Genomic DNA, 19039 nt, shown 5'->3' with positions numbered 1-19039 from the left:
TTAGCCTCGGCCTCATCCTCTGGAACTTTATCTTCAGAAAGAAAGTCTATGATCGGGTTCATCCAGCTTGGTCCGGCCACCGCCACCTGCGCCACTTCTACTCCGGCCCGGTTGAGGGCAGTCTGTACAGAGATGCTTGGTTCCCTAACAAGTTCAATCGTGATAAGCCTCGGGGTGTCCTCGGTAGCCGATGAGGCTAACGTAGCAAGAGAGTCTGCATGCTTGTTCTGCGACCGGGACACCTGTGATATCTTTACCTTTTCAAACTGACCGATAATCTGCTTTGACGTACTCAGATAAGCTTTCATTCGAGGATCCCGAGCTTCGAAGTCCCCAGTGATCTGATAAACGACCAGCCGTGAGTCTGAGTAGATTTCTACGTCCCTGGCGCCCAGATGCAATACTGCCCTTAGTCCGGCCAACAGGGCCTCATATTCGGCTTCATTGTTTGAGGCTTTGAACCCCAATCTGAAGGAATGTTCTAGTCGCATACCATCAGGGGTAATTATGACAATACCGGCCCCGGCCCCCATAGCGTTCGATGCGCCGTCCACAAATAACCTCCACGGGCGAATCTCCGCACTGCAGATTATCTGGCCTTCATTCTTAGGTGTGAATTCTGCGATGAAATTAGCGAGAATCTGCCCTTTCACCGAGCTTCTAGGTCGGTATCTTATGTCAAACGATCCCAACCGAGTCCCCCATTTAGCAATCCGTCCTGTGAAGTCGGATCTCTTCAACAGTGATTGTAATGGATACTCGGTGAGGTCGAACACTGTGTGTGCCTGGAAGTAGTGTGGTAACTTCCTCGTGGCGTGTACCAAGGCCAGAACCAGCTTTTCAAGAGGCAGGTACCTTGTCTCGGCATCGACCAAGGTCTTGCTTACGTAATACACTGGTATTTGCACTCCCCGGTCCCTTAGTAATACAGCACTTACGGCATGCTTGGTCACTGCTAGGTACATAAACAGATCCTCCCCGGGTTCCGGGGCCGTCAACCTCGGCGCCTTTGCCAAATACTCCTTTAGTTCTCGAAAAGCTTCATCGCAGCTCTCGTCCCACTGAAACCCCTTCCACTTCTTTAGAAGCTGATAGAATGGCCGGCAGCGATCGGCAAACTTGGAGATGAATCGGTTCAGGGCGGCCAGCATTCCGGTGAGCACCTGCACCTCCTTAGGGTTGCTCGGTGGTTTTAGGCGATTGATTGCCTCTATTTGGTCGGGATTAGCCTCTATTCCCCGAGTGGAGATCAGATAACCCAGGAACTTGCCAGCCCCCACTCCGAAAGCGCACTTTTCGGCATTGAGGCGCAACCTGTGTCGCCGTAGTATCTCGAATACTCCCCGAAGGTCTTCAGTATGCAGCGACTCTTTTCTGCTCTTTACTACCATGTCGTCGATATAAACCTCAACCGTGCAACCAATTTTCTCCCGGAACATCCTTGTCATCATACGCTGGTAGGTAGCCCCGGCATTCTTCAGTCCAAACGGCATGACTTCGTAGTGGTAGTTTGCGTTCGGGGATATAAACGCTGTTTTCTCTCGGTCCTCGGGTGCTAAGGCAATCTGGTGGTAGCCTTGGAAGGCGTCTAGGAAACTCATTCTCGGGTGCCCGTACGTGGCATCCACCAATTGATCAATCTTGGGCATGGGGAACGGATCCTTGGGACACGCTCTGTTTAAATCGGTGAAGTCCACGCAAACTCTCCATTTACCGCTTTTCTTCTTTACTACGACAGTGTTTGCTAGCCATCTCGGGAAGAATATTTCTTTTATGGCCCCGGCTTCCTTCAGCCGCTGGACCTCCAGGTTTACTGCATCGACGTGCTCCTTTGACGCTCTTCTCGGCTTCTGCTTTTTCGGAGGAAATGATGGGTCCACATTGAGTTTGTGAACAATGAACTCGGGGTCTACGCCGGGCACTTCATACGGGTTCCACGCGAAGACATCTATGTTCTGCAATAGGAACAGCAACATCTCTGCCCTTTCCCGGTCATTCATGCTTGTACCTATCTGGAAGTATTTGTCACTATCTGGGAGAATTCTTACCTTCAGTACCTCCTCGGCAACGTCCGCCCCCTTTTCCTGGGGTATCTGTAATTGCTATGCAGTCTCTTTCTCGGCGTGCTCAGCTTGGCCGAGCTGTTCCTTTTCCCACTGGACCGCGGCTACGAGGCATTGCTTCGCCACCTGCTGATTCCCCCTTACCTCTACAACTCCGTACTCAGTAGGAAACTTTACTTTCACGTGAAGGGTGGATGGAACAGCCCCCATGGTGTGAATCCATGGCCTCCCCAGGATTGCAGTGTAAGGTGCGAACGATCGGACTACTATGAACGTAACTGCAACCTCCTTGCCCTCCATGTCCACTGGGAGTGAGATTTGCCCCTCGGGAATCACAATTCTCCCGTCAAACGAGACCAATGGCGTGTTATACTTCGCCAAATCCTGGGTTCTTAACCCGAGCCCTTCGAAGAGGTCCGGGTACATGACGTCAGCCCCACTGCCCTGATCAATCATCACCCTCTTCACCAGGAATCCGCCTATCCGGGCTGTCACCACCAAAGCGTCGTCGTGTGGTTGGATGGTTCCTTCGAAATCATCTTCTCCGAACGAGATGTCTAGCCGTCCAGCCCTCTTCTGCTTCTTGGACGATTCTCCCTCCGTGCAAGCCACTGTCATCACCATCCTAGCCGCCGCTGCCCCTCTCGGTGCGGCATGAATGACGTTGATTACTCCCCGGGGTGGTGGAAGGGGATTCCTTCTCTGTGGGGTGCTTTGCTCGGTCTCCCGGTCAGTGGAATCTGCTACAAACTCTTTCAGGTGCCCTGCCTTCACTAACTGCCCGAGATGATCTTTCAATACCCTACACTGCTCGGTGGTGTGCCCCTTGTCTCTGTGATAAGTGCAGTATAGGCTTTGGTTCCTCCGAGATGGGTCGCCCCCCATCTTGTTCGGCCATCTGAAGAATGGCTCGTTCCTTATCCGTTCCAGTATCTTGTGCACGGGCTCTTTAAACAACACATTAACCCCTTCGAACTGCACCTCGGGTTCCTGCATTCTGAAGTCCCTTTTCGGCTTTAGCGGCAAGATGTTTTGCCGAGATCTCCCCGAAAAAGGGGCTTTCCCCCTGCTTTGCAGCCGGTCATCCTCCAAGCGTTTGTACTCCTCTATGCGTCTCATCAGTTGCCTCATGTTCTCCGGGGGTCTTCTTGTCAACGACTCCCGTAGTTCAGAATCCTCGGGGAGCCCCATCCTGAAGGTGCTAGCCGCAATCTTCTCGTTTCCCCCACCAATCTCATTGTAGAGTTCCCAGTATCGGCTGGCATAACTCCGAAGGGTTTCCCCGACCCTCATTTTCATGGAAAGCAACGCGTCGACCGGTTGCTGCACTCGGCTGCATGTTACGAACCTGCTGCCGAACTCCTGAATCAGTTCGGCGAAGCTGTGTATAGAACCTTTCCGCAACCCATTGAACCACCTCAGTGCGGTAGAGCCGAGACTAGAGGGGAATACTTTACACATCAATGCGTCGTTGTGCGCATGCAACGACATCATGTGGATGTAATGACTGACATGCTCCACGCGGTCTGTCCTCCCCTCATAGGAATTGAATGGTGGGCGCGCGAATCTGCTCGGCATGGGTGCCCGTTCAATCTCATCCGAGAATGGAGACCGGGCCGCCATCCGCAAGGCCCTGCTCATGGCATCCATTGCGGCGTTGTGGTGCTGCTGCTCCTCTGGCGACTCTGACCCTTGGTTATCATACCCATGTGACCGGGAACGGTCCCGTCTACGACGAATATCCCGGGGGTGACGACGTGACTCTTGAGAATGGGATCGGTCTCGGCGTTGTTGCGTGACAGGTCGGCTGGAACCTTCCTCGCCACGGTTCCTCCTGGGTTGGGGGTTGTGGTCCCTTTCGTGGCGCCGACCCCTTGCCTCCAGCTCCAAGTCCATTACCAATCTGCGCAACCGCTCCAGCTCCCGGTCTCTATCATCAGGTTGCCGATGTGCTGAGACGTTTGAAATCGTCCGGTGCGTTTGGTCCGATCCTTCTCCCAGTCCGAACCCTTCCTCTCCTCTTGAATGCTCCCTATCCTCCAGCCGCTTCTGCCTTCTCTCCCTCCACGTCGATCCCCGGGAAGATCCTGCGGAATTGCTCGGAACGTGCCCTCTTGAACGCTCCTCAGACATCTTCTTTGCTTGAGTCTCACTCGAACCACAGCTTCGTAGGATGGCCCCACGGTGGGCGCCAATTGTAAGAACCAAGTACAAGAACTCTGGGCCTTAGATCCCTTGGGCTCACAATTTATTTGTAGTGGGTTTATGGATTTCCTACAATGGGTCGTTCTCGGCAGAGAGACTCAAAGCAACATTCAGTTGAAAAGCTCTCTCCTTGACTATTTTCTCTCCATCTTTCTGAACCCCTTCTTCTCCCAACTTTCCTCTATTTATAGCCAATGTTAGTGGGGAGACCATGATTATGTTCATCGTTAGTGCTATTGAAGGTCCAGTATTATCTGGTTAAAGTGGCTGTTTTAGGTGAGAGGGCGGTGCGGCATTTATGATCTTGGAACTTGGCTCCCTTTTCACCGATTGTGTTCGGCGACTCACGTTCCCGTGCATATCATGACCTTCCCGGGTATTGACTCACGCGCTATACCGGGAAATGTTAACCGGTCAACCCCGAGAGCCTGATAACCAAAACTTGTTTTTTGGCCCTAAGGCAGTTTTAAGAAGGGCATAAGGTAACGGGAACTATCTGCCGGGCCTGCGTCCAAGGCTGGTATGGGCTTGGGCCCGAGGCCTAGATGGGTCTGGGCCCAAGGCCTGTATGGGCTTTGGGAGCTCGGTGCCGTACAATGTCGTAAAGAAAGCTACCTTGATTTCATTTATTATTTTCTGTACTACTAGCTTCCAAGCCGCGAACTCTAAGTCTTAGATATCCCAGAATATTTTCTCCCTGCTCACTTACAGTTTTTTAACTAAGGGAGATAAATTTGTAAAATAAAAGCCCACAATTTAAAACCTCCACTAAACCCACGTTCTCAACAGTTTACAACCTCATCATCTCTTATCCTTTTTGAAATTGAAATAGACGCAGTCTCTTTTCTCTTAGCTCTTATCTTCTTGAAATTTAAACAGATGCAATCCATTATGTGAAACTTTTAAACATCTCATGAATTTTACAAACTCTGGGAGTTTCACAACAGCATGAGAAAATTTTCCACAATTAGTGACTCAGAAGGTATTTATCTTTTTGGGTTTGGGGGGGGGGGGGGGGGGCGGGTTTGGTACTATTGTTTTTGGCTGCTTTCATTTTATACTGGTATAATTTTAATAGTTATTAGCAGCTCAATACTTTTGTTTTTTCTTTTTTCTTTTTTCCCCTTTTGTGCATTAGATAGAAACTTTTTTTGGGTTGAATTTGTTTGATACAATTGCATCAGGTACTACATTCCTTTAACATTTATTAAATTATTGTTCTTTTTTAAATAAATTTATGAAAGTATCATGCAATTTAGAATCAAAAGGAACACTAATGGGGGTGAGAATTTTTAGGTGGTACACAGTTTTTTAGTGTTGCTACTTCAAGAGTAAGGTGAACAAGGATAGGACCTTGCTCCAGATATTTATCAAGAATGTGGGAAATAGTCAAATTTTATAACATCAGCAAACTCAATTCATTACAGATTTTCAGTGCACAATAGTCAATCCAAAGGTATGTTCCTTGCAATTTAAATTCTTAAAACAGAACTTGATTCCATTATGTGAAATTTAAACATCTCACACTTCCTTATTCTTCATATTGAGCAGAGCAATCACCACTGGGAGTTTCAGCAAAAGGTACATTCAACGAAATTTAATGAAAAATACCATGTCATCAGTCAAAAGGTATGTTCTATCAAGTTTTCTTCATTCTCTTACATATTTGATTTATGACTGGATTTAAAAAAAAAAAAAATGCAACAGAGATACAATCGGGTTACATTTTGTCAACAATGGCTCCACTTTCTGCTCTCTACCAGATCCCAACGCCAAGAATGTAATTTTGTCATCTTTTTAGGTTTTCAAATAATGTCATTGATTTAAAATATTTATTTGGTTTTCAGTAGTATCTATAGTTGTGCTAAGGTTTTCGGTAGTATCTCAAATTGGAAAGTATGGAAAATTATGACACTAAATCCAAAAAGAAAAAGCCTAAGAGCATGCGTGAAGTGCATGTGATGTGGCTATTTATTATTATTCTTTTTTAACAGGAGTCAGTAAGTAATTGCTTAATTTCCTTCAATGTTTGATTTCATTTAAGGTGTAGTTGCATTTTCCCTTCTAATTAAAGAATAATAAATAATGAATTGAGCCATGCAATGAGTAGTATGTAATGAGATTAATTCATATTTAGAAGAAAATGCTTAACTTCGCAATTCTGTTGTAAATCAGATTGGCAGTAAATATGAACTAGATTTCCTAACTGTGTAATCTTAATATTTGAACTTTGAATGGTGTGGTAAACTTGTCCTTAATAAGCTGGAACAAGGTCTATAGGTTTCTGGGTTGCTTTGCACTGTTTAATGGAGTAGAAATGTTGGTTTCAAACATTTAGATGTTGAATATGAAGATGTTGGATTAGTGAATGCTTTGGCAAATAGGGAAAATTACTCCGTTGAGACAGGATTAGTTTAGGATGATATTTCCTTTCATGTATTATGAAAAACTTGTAACTATGTAACTCATGAGCTTATAAAATTTTCTTGTCCAAAGGAGGGGCTTGAGTAGAGAATTAGAGGAATGTTCTTTCTTTTAGTTACCCATTGTACAAATTGTATTTCTCAATAAAACAAATCTACTGTTTGCAATAGAAAACAAAAATTCATATCTCAAATCATCCTGGAAGTCTATAATTAGTGTCAACTTGTATATGTGATAAATTAATATGAAAAAGACCAGATTTCATGAATAATCTAAATCTAAAAATGTTTTGCACAAAATAGGGAAGGGAATGAACAAAAATGGCAAGTTACTATAGGAGAGTGAAACTTTGAGCATCCCCAGCCTCAACATTGATTAACTTTTGCTTGTTCACCACATTATAGCAATCTTGTTTTATAAATCCAACATTTTCAAACCCTCCAACTTCCTTAGCTAAATAGGAATGTGCGCTTATTGTTCTTATACTTGCTTCCTTGAAAGTTTTTATTACACCCAACTGAGCATCATTTATTTTTTGATTCAACCTTAGAAATTGTCTTTCTTCTGGTTTTGCAAGCTTATGATGATGATTAGAATTAAAGTGAGTGGTTTCCACTCACCATCTGTCACTGTAAACCGGATACTAGCTTCACAACTAGTCCTAATTTGTAATTTTTTGAACTTCTTATCATCCAAATGGTCACTATCTTAGGGGAATCATTCTTTTGAACACACATACTCTTGTTGTCTTATACCATCTTTTGAATATCTAAGTTTGTTTTTTCAAACACTAAGTCCCATTCATATGGCATAATCATTGTACAATTTATATGCTTCATCCTCATTGTGTACCACCATTCCAAGCAAATTTTCAATATCTTGGAGGTCTTCATCATTGACTCTAATATCTATGATTATAAAACACCACTGTGATTATGAAACACCACAAAATATGTTTCTACGGGAACTCAAATCAAAAGCATATTATAAAACAAGAGTGATGAGAATGGTGTGTAAAAACTATTAACCCATAAGAAATAGTTCATTTTTTTACTATTCACATTTTTGAATTTTATTAAATAGTTAAAGGAAACACCACACACACACACACACACAAGAGAGAGGGAAAGCATTTTAACACAAAGACATATCATAAACTTGAAAAAATTATCCTCTTTACATCTATAAACTAGATAGGAAGAAAACAACACACACACACACACATATTAGTATACTCATATTGGACATTTATGAAATACATAGAAGGCACCAATTAATAAACTAGTTAGAGCAAGAAAAATAAACATTGAAGAGTGAAATGAGTTTTTGTTAAATACCTTGATCAGTCATGATTAGCTGCAATGTTGGAGTTTGGACAACCACCTAAAACAATCCGACAATGCAAAAGTAGGGAGATGATATTTGATGATGATGAATTAGATCTGTGAAACTTAGTTCAAGACTATCAAAATTTAAAAAGTTGACATTGAGAAGGATTTGTATTACAAGAAGACTGAAAATTTTAGTGCCTTTTGAAAAAATAACTTGGATTCAAAAGATAGAATTGTTATTGGCAAAAAACTCAATAAAAGCATCCGCATTCGGAAATTGTATCCTATCTTATTTTACCATCTCAAAAAACTATTTTATCAATTACACCATACCATTTTACAATATTCCTAACATCCCCACTTTTATTTTACAATACAACACATTAAAATAATATTTCTACACAATAAAATAATATATCCCAAAATTATATCTATTCTCTCCTATCTCTCTTCTCTCTTTAATTTTTACTTCTCTTCCAGCTGCAACTTCCACTAAAGCCTTCATTTCCAGCGAGGTGGTGAAATAGTCTGAAGCCATAATCTTATTCAGCCTCTCTCTCAATGCTGAATCTACAACAACACACAAAAAATTAAAATCACACACGCCAATTATTCAAAATTGATTCAAAACAAAGAGAATAATATTCAAATCAAATATTATACAAGTAAGGCCTCACTGCCCACCACCCACCACTACCAAAACAAAACCCATAAATGACCAACAAAAACCCAGCAACACTGGACCCAAACCCAGCAAAATCGGACCCAAACATCGACAATCTCCGATGACCAACAAAACCCAGCAACATCGAACTTGAGAGAGCCATGACCCACGACCCACTTCAACCATACCCACCTCTTCCTTTAAGCACAGGACACAGCAAAAAAAAAAAAAAAACCACAGAACCCAAAACTCCAAACCTGCCAATCCTCAGATCCACTAACCCACGACCCCTACATTGGCGTGGAGGCCCAACCATTAGCACAAAAGAGAGAGAGTGAGAGTTGAGAGCAATTTAGAGAGAGAGAGGGAGACGAAACGAGGAAAAAGAGAGAGTTGAGAAGTCTGACAGAGGAGAGAGAAAGAATAAAAAAGATTAAAAAACAAATACAATAGTCTACAGTGCCATCCTACCTATAGCAGTATTGGAAAAATTTTTACAATTCTTTACTTTTACAATTCCAGATGTTGGAGGTTTTTGAGAGACAAATGATAAATAAAAGCAACATATGACATTTAGCATTCCGAATGTGAATGCAAGGGAGGGAATGAAACTATTCTATTATAATGAAAATGTGTGGGTTTGGTTTGCTTTGGTGGTTTGGGTTAAAGTGGCTGGTGGCTTAACCTTGGTTTTGGTTTTAAGAGGTAAGCTGGTTAGATTAATCCAAATTAGAGTTAAGTTTGTATTTATTGTGTGGTTAAAGTTGACACTTGCTAATTGTCCAAATGGCAGATCACCATTGGTTGGGAGGGCCACATCAGCATATCCACGTGGTCCTTTGCTATGGCTAATAATTTCTTGAGAATGAAGGAAACCAAATCCCTCTGGGCCTACATTTTGTGTCCACCCAATTTGGGTGGAAATGGAGAGAAATCTCCCGTAGCCACAAATGTTGACTTTTCTGAACTCCAAAAATTACTTTTGTGCTAATTTTCCTATTTCATTAGTATATAAATGCAAAAAGGGTTATGCTAATAGGTGCCCTTAGGGCAATAGTTAACAATTCATTTTAGAAAAATTTTGATACCATTTTAATGGGAAATGGAAATAGCTATCGAAAAATTAATTATTTTTTTCTTTTCCTATAAAAACTTTCTTTAAATGAACTATTAATTATTACCTTGAAGACATTTGTTAGTATTTTCTAAAAAAGTAAATATTTTTCTTTTTATTTCTCTTTTATTTGCAACCCAAACAAAAAAAAAAAAAAAAAAAAAAAAAAAAAAAGCTCAGTATATTCCATTCTTTTCTTTTCTCCTTCCCTCCTTGGTACCAAACATGCATGAGAGAAACATTTTCTATCCTTTCTTTTCCCTCCACTTACTTGCAAGTTGCAACCAAACACAGCGGTAGTTTCCTGAAAATTCAAAAAGCGTGGGACTGCTTCATACATGAAAGGTTTTTTTTTTTCAAAAGCGTTCGCAGCCCCTTTCCTAATTGTTAACTTTTTTTTTTTTTCTCAAAAAAAAAATTGTTAACTTTTTTTTTAAAATACTTTTTCTAAACGAAGGTTGAGATTAAAAGTTGTTTTTTCCAACTTTCAATCTCGACCACTCTTTAGCTTCCTGAAAACTGAAAAAGCGTGGATCCTGTAATAAATTTGTATATTGCATTGCGCGTTGTCAGGAAAAAGTAAGAACAGAAAACTATCATGTTCTGTCATTTATTTCCACTCTTTAGTTTCCTGGAAATTGAAAAAGCGTGGGACTGATTTCACACATGAAAGGCTCTTTTTTCAAAGCGTTCACACCCCTTCCCAAATGTTCTTGGATGGAAAACCGAAGACCCGTGATACTTTACATTGCTGTTGTCAAACAAATGCCAAATGCCAACTCACAATTCCTTTACATACACCCACTCTTTAGTTTCCTGAAAACTGAAAAAGCGTGGATCATGGAATAAATTCGTATATTGCATTGTGCGTTGTCAGGAAAAAGTAAGAATAGAAAACTATTATGTTCTGTCATTTATTTCCACTCTAGTTTCCTGGAAATTGAAAAAGCGTGGGACTGCCAAAGCGTTCACACTCTTTATTCCCAAATGTTCTTGGATGGAAAGCTGAAGACCCGTGATACTATACATTGCTGTTGTCAAACAAATGCCAAATGCGATTATCAAAAGCAAATGCCAAATGCCAACTCACAATTCCTTTACACACACCCAATCCTTTACACACACACCCAATCTCACTCTCACTCTCACTCTAAGACTTTCTTCTATTAAACTCCAAATTTCCATTTCGATTTGATCTCTCTGTCTGATTCAATTCACTCCTTTTATCAATTTCGCAATCAAACGCACTGATTCAGAGCATTTCAATCAAGTCTGAGCCTCACAGAACCGGGGCTCTTCTGGTGCAAGACTCAATCGCCAAAACCGTGATCCTACTGTCAAAAAGGTATAGTTCATTTTTTCCATGAGTTCACTTTCTCCCATTTCTTTTAATTCCCCCACTTTATCAAATCTCTGATCTTCTCAATCTTCTGCTTATAGATCCCAATGGTTTTCCTGACCAACGAAGGAGCCTCCTCCTCTTCTTCCACTTGCCGATGGAAGTATGATGTTTTTTTGAGCTTTAGAGGTGAAGATACCCGTACAGGTTTTACTACTTATTTATATAAGGCTTTGGAACAAAAAGGCATTAACACCTTTATGGACGATAAGCTTCCGAGGGGAGAAGAAATTTCTGCGGAACTTCTCAAAACAATCGAAGAGTCAATGATTTTAGTTATTGTGTTTTCTAAAAACTATGCAGAGTCCAAATGGTGTTTGGACGAACTTGTTAAGATTGTTGAGTGTTCGGAAAATGACCAAATGGTTCTACTTCGACCGATTTTTTATAACGTAGAACCAAGAGAAGTACGTAATCAATTGGGAAACTTTGGGATAGCGCTAGCTAACCATGAAAAGGAGTTCAAGGATAACATGGGGAAGATGCCGAGATGGAGGGAAGCCCTAAGTAAAGCAGCTAGTGTGTCTGGATGGCATTATGAGGAAGGGTACGTATCTTTTTTTTTATTTTTTGAAAAGGGTATGTATCTAATTGTTGATATAATGATTCATGCTTTTATACTTCTAATGGTTTACCAAAACCACTGCATGCAAAAGTATGAAAGTATTCTATTTTGATCATATCATTTGGTAGGAAGATAGTTAGCCTACAAAGGTCAATCTTTGAAGTTGAAAAATTTTAGAGTCCGTTTGATAACATTGTCAAACATTGTTCTAGTAACGTTGTTTATATTTTTTGAAAATACGTGTGGATAAAAAAATATATAGAAATACGTGTAATACTGTTTAAACTAGGGGTGTCCACGAGTCGGTCTGAGTCAGGTTTGTATCTAAGCCAAGACTGACCCGATAGAATTGGGTTGAGAAAATCCTGACCTGCCGCTGACCGACGAGGGAGTCGGATCGATGCGGTCGGTTTTGCATCGGAAACACGGTCGAAACCGTTCACGGTGAAAAATCTAGCCAAAATAGTTGATTTTAGGAGAAAAAATGCCAAATCCGACGGAGATCTAACCGGATCTGGTGAGATCTCGCTAGATCCGGTGAGATTTCACTAGATTTGGACGAAATATCATTAGATCTACTTGATAAGTCGCCGAAATATGAAAGTTTGTTGTCAGAATTTGGAAATTTGAGGCCGGAATCTGGAAAATATCGTCGGATTCTGGAAATTTTTTGATGGAAATCTTAGTACATCGGTTGGATCGGGTTTTTTTCGGTTTTTGGGGAGGAAAATCGAGACCGACCCGCCGGAGTCGATTTTTGGAACAAATGACCCGCCGCCGACCGGTGACTTGATCGGGTCGACCGATTTTTGGGTCGGATCCGGTCGGAATCTTCGGGTGGGTCGGGTCTTTGGATTGGATGGACAGCCCTAGTTTAAACACTGAAAATTATTGTTTAAAATACCATGCCAAATAGCTTCTTAACCTTTCTAGTTAAGAGTTTCACCCATGTGTTTATATATATATATATATATATATATATTTTTTTTTTTTCCAAAATTTTTTTGATTATTTCTTTCCAACATTGGTAGTGGCAACGGTGGCTCTAATTTTTTTTTTTTTTAAGAAACTTAAATTATGCAAAATCTAATATAAAAAAAAAAGAACTTGAATATATTATCAAACAAACCAAAAAAGAAAAAAGAAAAAAAAAAACCACTCCAAAACGTGAAATTTTACAATTTTTTTTTTACAAATTTTTATATCTTAATAATCATCATTCTTAATACTATTAGCTTCATTATTATTTCTAAGATTAATTATTATTATTGTTAATGAAATAGAATACAATACACTTAGAGCCACGGGAATCCGAGTACACTACCATCAATTTAACAAACAATTAAAAAGCACAATTATGAAATTTATATATAAAATAATATAACATAAAGTTCACAATACTATTTTATAAGCTAGTGCCCATAACTACTACACGTACTGATTTTTTCCGTCATTGAACAACACGTGTAGTGATGGTCACTGATTTTTCAAAAATATCAATTAATAAAATATAATATACACTTACCTTACTTTACTAAACAAGAGTCAAATCAAACTTTAAGTATGAAACTTACATTGAACACAGGCAGCATTACAGCATTAGTCATGTAAATGGTTATCAAGATCCCGATCCAAATCTTAGTATATTAAAATCCTACATCATTAAGACGTTTTAAATCTCTCTAGGATCTATACTAAAGTGGGATTTGTGTGGGATCCCGGTCCGGATCTTAGATTCATATAAGATTGCAATCCTATAATAATACCAAAGATCTTGTGCTATTAAGGAAAATTCAAATTTTTTTTCTTGTTTATTTTCGGCCTCCAAATGGAGCCCAAAGGCCCTAAATTGATAAAAAAAAAATAATAATAATAATAAATAGATCAACCTAGCAGCCCTTGTCTAGATTTATATATTTTTTTTTAAAAAAAAACACTTTTCACCTTACCCTAACGTAATTGACAAAATCACAAAAGATAGAAGAGAAGAGAAGAGAAGAAAGAGACTAGAGAGTGGAGGGCTAGTGCATGAAGGACTAGAGATTAGTAATGAAATTGAGTTTGATGATGTCAATGAAAGTGAAGTGAATGAACCTCCAAATGCAACATTAAGAGATTTTGATAATTATCCAATGGATGATGCGGGCCATGTGGTTTCTAACATTGTTGAGAATGTTGTTTATGATGATCAACCTTACTTTGAAAAACCCAGTCAAGATAACAAAAACTTTGGTCATGATGTTTGAGTGTGTTTGTGGTGTTGTTTGAATCATTATTATTTAGTTTATGTTATTTATGTGAAACATTATGCGTTGTTATCTGTTTTGTGTGGTTTAAAGTACTTTTGTTCTATGTTTCTATAAAAGTTAATTGTAAATTATAAATATAGGTATTTTTTTAGTTTTTTTAATTAGAAAGTAGGATTTTACGATCCTTGTCCTAATTCTACAATCTGATCCCCAAACCCTCTCATTGATTTTGTGTGAGATCTCAATCCTAATAACCTTGGTCATATATGATAGACCAAGAATGTATTGACCTCTAGTGATGAATTAACCAATTAATTTAGTCAAGTTAATTATTTAATCTAATTAACATGCAATAGCGCGATAACATAAACAAATCACCAATTAAGTTAATATGCAGCGGAAAATAAAGTTGACACGGTGATTTGTTTACGAATGGGAAAAATCTCCAAGACAAAAACCCCATCGGGTGATTTTAAGGTCACCACTTCCGAGAATCTACTTATACCAACCTACAGTTGAACCTTTACCTCAATACCCAATTGGACTTGTTCTGTAGTGACAATCTCTCCTTTTAAAGCACTGTTCCCAGTATGTGACTAACCAATTCAATGCACGGATTCAAGTACGTGACTAACCACCAACTTAAGAAGAATGTTGGCTGCAAAGTTCTTCAGTTCATCATACGATGAAGATCACGAAACTCCTTGGTTACAAAACCCTGCGGCGTACAAACGCAGTGGCTTCTTGAAGAGAAAGATGAACTGGGATACATGTCTCTGGTCACAATATGTTTGTGAAAAACTTTTGCATTGAGTTGCATCAATTGTGATGGCTCTTAAAATAATCCTTATATATGTTTAGGGTTGTGAGAAAAGAAAGCCTAAACATGTATCCACGGATTGGAGTGAAATCAGAAATAAAAACTAATTTTCATAAATCTCGATAGATAAGTTATCTGTCGAGAGCTGTCGAGCATCGGGTTTAAATAGCCTTTTAAACCTCGATAGATACTAACTGTCGAGTTTTAAAATCCAGCACTTCTTCACTTAATTCTTGGACAGATTTGTATGGTTTTAACACTAGAACTTGAAACCTTATTTCTTGAAATATTAAACACATCTTAGATCTATCGAATTACAAGTGCGTTTTGTCAAAGGATTAGCCAATTTTACATTTACATATGTTCCTAACATGATTCACTTATGTCCTAACAATCTCCCCCTTTGGCAATCTGTGACAAAACCACAACAAACAAATGAACATATGATAGAAGTCATAAATCACTCAACTTATACTCACTTATTGAATACAATAAAATTTATCTTAACACAAACTCTTGAAAAACTTTGCAAGAAGAGAGTTCATGGCAAGAAAGGTTTTGACAACCTGTATTTCTAAAACACTTTAAACAAAACTCATCACGGCATCTTAGTGTGAGACAGAAATAAAAGATTGCATACAATAAATAAGAAGCATATGCATAAAGAGAGAAAAGAAACAACACATGAAGAGATAGGTGAAAGAATGTAATAACAACCTCAATATATATATATATATATATATCAAAAAGAATACTAGGTTTGCTATCACAACGTAAGAACAATGTATCTCAAAAGTAAAGAAAAGAAAAGATACAAAGAGTCCTCACTACATCCTTCAAAAAGAAAACACTCCCCCTAACAAATATATCTCCTATAACTAACTCTCCCCCTATGTACATGACTACTCTCATACTCAAAACTATTCCCCCTCTTTCTCACGAATGACAAATGGTAAGTCACTGAGAAGCAATCATCTTATCATCACTGGAAGAGCTAGCATCCTTATCCTTATCAGTAGCACCATCAGAGTCACCATTGTCGTCCTTGTCCTCAGAAGTCTCTGGAGAAGGAGAGAGAGACTCTACGAAGCCACCAAGGCAAGCCTGTCATCATTCAATACGACTGACACGGGTGTTTACCTGATACAACTTAGTATTGAGTGTATCAAGGCAAACATCCATGTGCTGAAGTTGCACCATGACCGCCTCGAGGGTCACACCACCCGTAGAAGTAGAAGGAAAGGATGAGGATGGAGTGGAAAAAACCCAGTGGAATCGACGTCTTGGTCTGTGGCCGCTTTGGTAAAAGCTAGGCCTTGCTCCGTCTAATGATAGCAGCATCTATGGCACACATTATTGAAAACTGAGGAGACTCAAGATAAGAGATAGACGAATGACGAAGAATCCTTGTGATAGCAGAAGAAAAAAGGAGCTTATCACGAGTCGCCGTATCCTTATAGACATCTATAAGGGAGAGTATGAAGTGAGAAGGAAAATCTATAGTAAGTCCCTCAATAAGGGATAACATAAATCAAGCACGAGGCTCAGTAATCGAATTATAGTGAGACAAGGGATGTAGAACAAATGTCATCACTATATTCAGGAACCTCAGACCTTTAGCAAAGCCTGAGCAAGGGGTGTTTTGACATTCACCCTAAGATGAATGTCACGAAACTCCTTGGTTACAAAACCCTATGGTGTACAAACGTAGCAACTTTTTGAAAAGAAAGATGAACTAGGGCATGTCTTCGGTCACAATATGCTTGTGGAAAACTTTTGCATTGAGTTGCATCAACTGTGACGGCCCTTAAAATAATCATTATATATGTTTAGGGTTGTGAGAAAAGAAAGTCTAAACATGTATCCACAGATTGGAGTGAAATCAGATTTGAAAAACTGATTTTCATAAATCTCGATAGATAGGTTATCTGTTGAGAGCTGTCGAGGATCGGGCTTAAACAACCTTTTAAACCTTGATAGATATTAATTGTCAAGCTTTAAAATCCAGTACTTCTTCACTTGATTCTTGGACAGATTTGCATGACTTTAAGACTAGAACTTGAAACCTTGTTCCTTGAAGTATTAAACATATCCTAGATCTACTCAATTACAAGTAAAGTGCGTTTTGTCAAAGAATTAGCCAATTCTACATTTACATATGTTCCTAACATGATCTACATATGTCCTAGATCTACTCAATTACAAGTAAAGTGCATTTTGTCAAAGAATTAGCCAATTCTACATATGTTCCTAACATGATCTACATATGTCCTAACAATATATACATAGTCATGGAGAGAGAGAGAGAGAGAGAGAGAGAGATACAATTCACAAGTACAGCAGCTATGTGTGGAGGTAGTTGAGCTATAGGTAGAAGTTGTCTATCTGATTCTCTTTGTTTAGGGTTTTTATTTTAATTGGCAAATTTTTCTTTAGCTTGTAATTGGTAAGTTTGTTGTTGGGCTTCCCCCCCTCCCCCAAAAAAGATTTAAGATCGGCAATTTTTAAATTTTGTTGTTGGCTTTGCTTTAAAAAAAATTAGATCAATAAATTTTATTGTTGGACTTTTTCTTTTTGTTTAAAAGGGAAAGAATACAATTAAGAGAGGCCAAATTTTTTCTCAAAAAAAAAAGAGGCCAAATTTAATTATATTGGGCTTACTTCAATTACGTAAAAAAATTTCGGGTGTTACAATTTTTTTAGGATACAAAATATTTTAAATATGCTACCACTAATAGTGGGTTTCCAATAAATATGATACCTCACAGGAGGTGAGTTTTCATGCAACTACTTGCTAAGATTCCGAAAGTAATCTACAAGGCATATATTTAAAGAGAAAAAAAAAAAGATTATGTTAATATTAAGAGAAATGATATATTTGAAATCTACATGTACTTTATTTAAAAACGTGTTAGTTGTATCTTATGACTCACAAAGCTAGATATCTTAAATTTTGTTCATCTACTAATCTAACTCATTATATGTTATGTTTTCTTGTGCTATGTGATTGGCAGTCGCACTGCATATAAATCTGAACATGACTTTATACAAGGAATTGTTAAAGAAATATCAAGTGCTACATTTAATCGGAGACCATTATATGATGCTGAAGACCTGGTTGGAATAAATTCTCGTGTAAAGGACATAAAGTCACTTTTAAATATTGAGTCAAATGAAGTTCGCATTTTAGGGATTCATGGACTTCCTGGAGTAGGTAAGACTACAATTGCAAACGTTGTTTATTGCATAATTGCTCATCAATTTGAAGGAAGCTGTTTTTTGGAGAAGGTTAGAGAAAACTCAGAAAAGTCTATAAATTGTGGCATGATACAACTACAAGAGAAACTTCTTTCTAAGATCTTACAAGATAACTATTTGAAGGTAGACAGTGAATTTGAAGGAACCAATTTGATAAAGGAGAGAATTTGTTGTAAAAAGGTTCTTTTAGTTCTCGATGATGTGGATAATTCAGAACAAATAAAAAAATTGCTTGGAAAATGTGACTGGTTTGCTTCAGGGAGTATAGTCATTATAACAACAAGAGACAAACATGTGCTAACCACTCTTCCAAAAGGTCATCTAATTTACAAGGTCAAAGAACTGTGTCCATGTGAAGCTCGTGATCTTTTTAATATACATGCCTTCCACACAAATGAGCCCAAGGAAGATTATTCAAAACTTGCAGAGCTGATTATATCTTATGCTAAAGGACTTCCACTAGCTCTAAAAGTAATGGGTTCTGCTTTGTGTGGAAAAAGTACAGATGAATGGAGTAATGCATTTGAAATGTATAAGAACATTCAACATGAAAAAATTCAAGAGATACTCAAAATAAGTTTTATTGGATTGGATAAAAATGAAAAACATATTTTTCTTGATATTGCATGTTTCTTTAAGGGATTCAGCAAGGATTATGTTGTAAAGATATTAGATGCTTGCGACTTATATCCAAAATTTGGTATTGGAAAGCTTATTGATAAATGTCTCATAACCGATGAAGATGGCACATTGTGGATGCATGACTTGCTACAACAAATGGGTAGAGAAATAGCTCAAGAAGAATTTGAAAGGCTTGAAAATCACAGCAGAATATGGTGTCATGAGGATGCTTATAAATTATTAACTAGAAATAAGGTATAAGTTCTTTTGCTTAACCTTTTATTTTTCATTTATTTTTTCCTTTTCAATATTGAAGAAAAAAAAAA

The 19039-nt window shown here is 38.8% G+C and overlaps 1 protein-coding gene across 2 annotated transcripts in view; it reads left to right on the top strand.

Moving 5' to 3' along the window:
- The window catches only part of LOC126689490 (TMV resistance protein N-like), a 49110-nt gene that overhangs the window by 20860 nt on the left and 9211 nt on the right, over window positions 1–19039 (top strand). The window contains exons 1-3 of one of the 2 annotated variants that reach the window (XM_050384703.1): window positions 10735–11146; window positions 11242–11747; window positions 17849–18968. In XM_050384703.1, coding sequence (XP_050240660.1) covers window positions 11248–11747; window positions 17849–18968 — 1620 coding nt within the window. In that variant the 5' untranslated portion in view covers window positions 10735–11146; window positions 11242–11247. Of the gene's footprint in view, window positions 1–10734; window positions 11147–11241; window positions 11748–17848; window positions 18969–19039 lie in introns of those variants that run through there. The other variant, XM_050384702.1, reaches the window with a different exon arrangement.

Source organism: Quercus robur, chromosome 6 (genome assembly GCF_932294415.1).
Source record: "Quercus robur chromosome 6, dhQueRobu3.1, whole genome shotgun sequence".
In the NCBI taxonomy this organism is placed as follows: domain Eukaryota; kingdom Viridiplantae; phylum Streptophyta; class Magnoliopsida; order Fagales; family Fagaceae; genus Quercus; species Quercus robur.
Note: the sequence above shows the minus strand (reverse complement) of the source record. Positions and strands in the feature narration are given on the sequence as shown.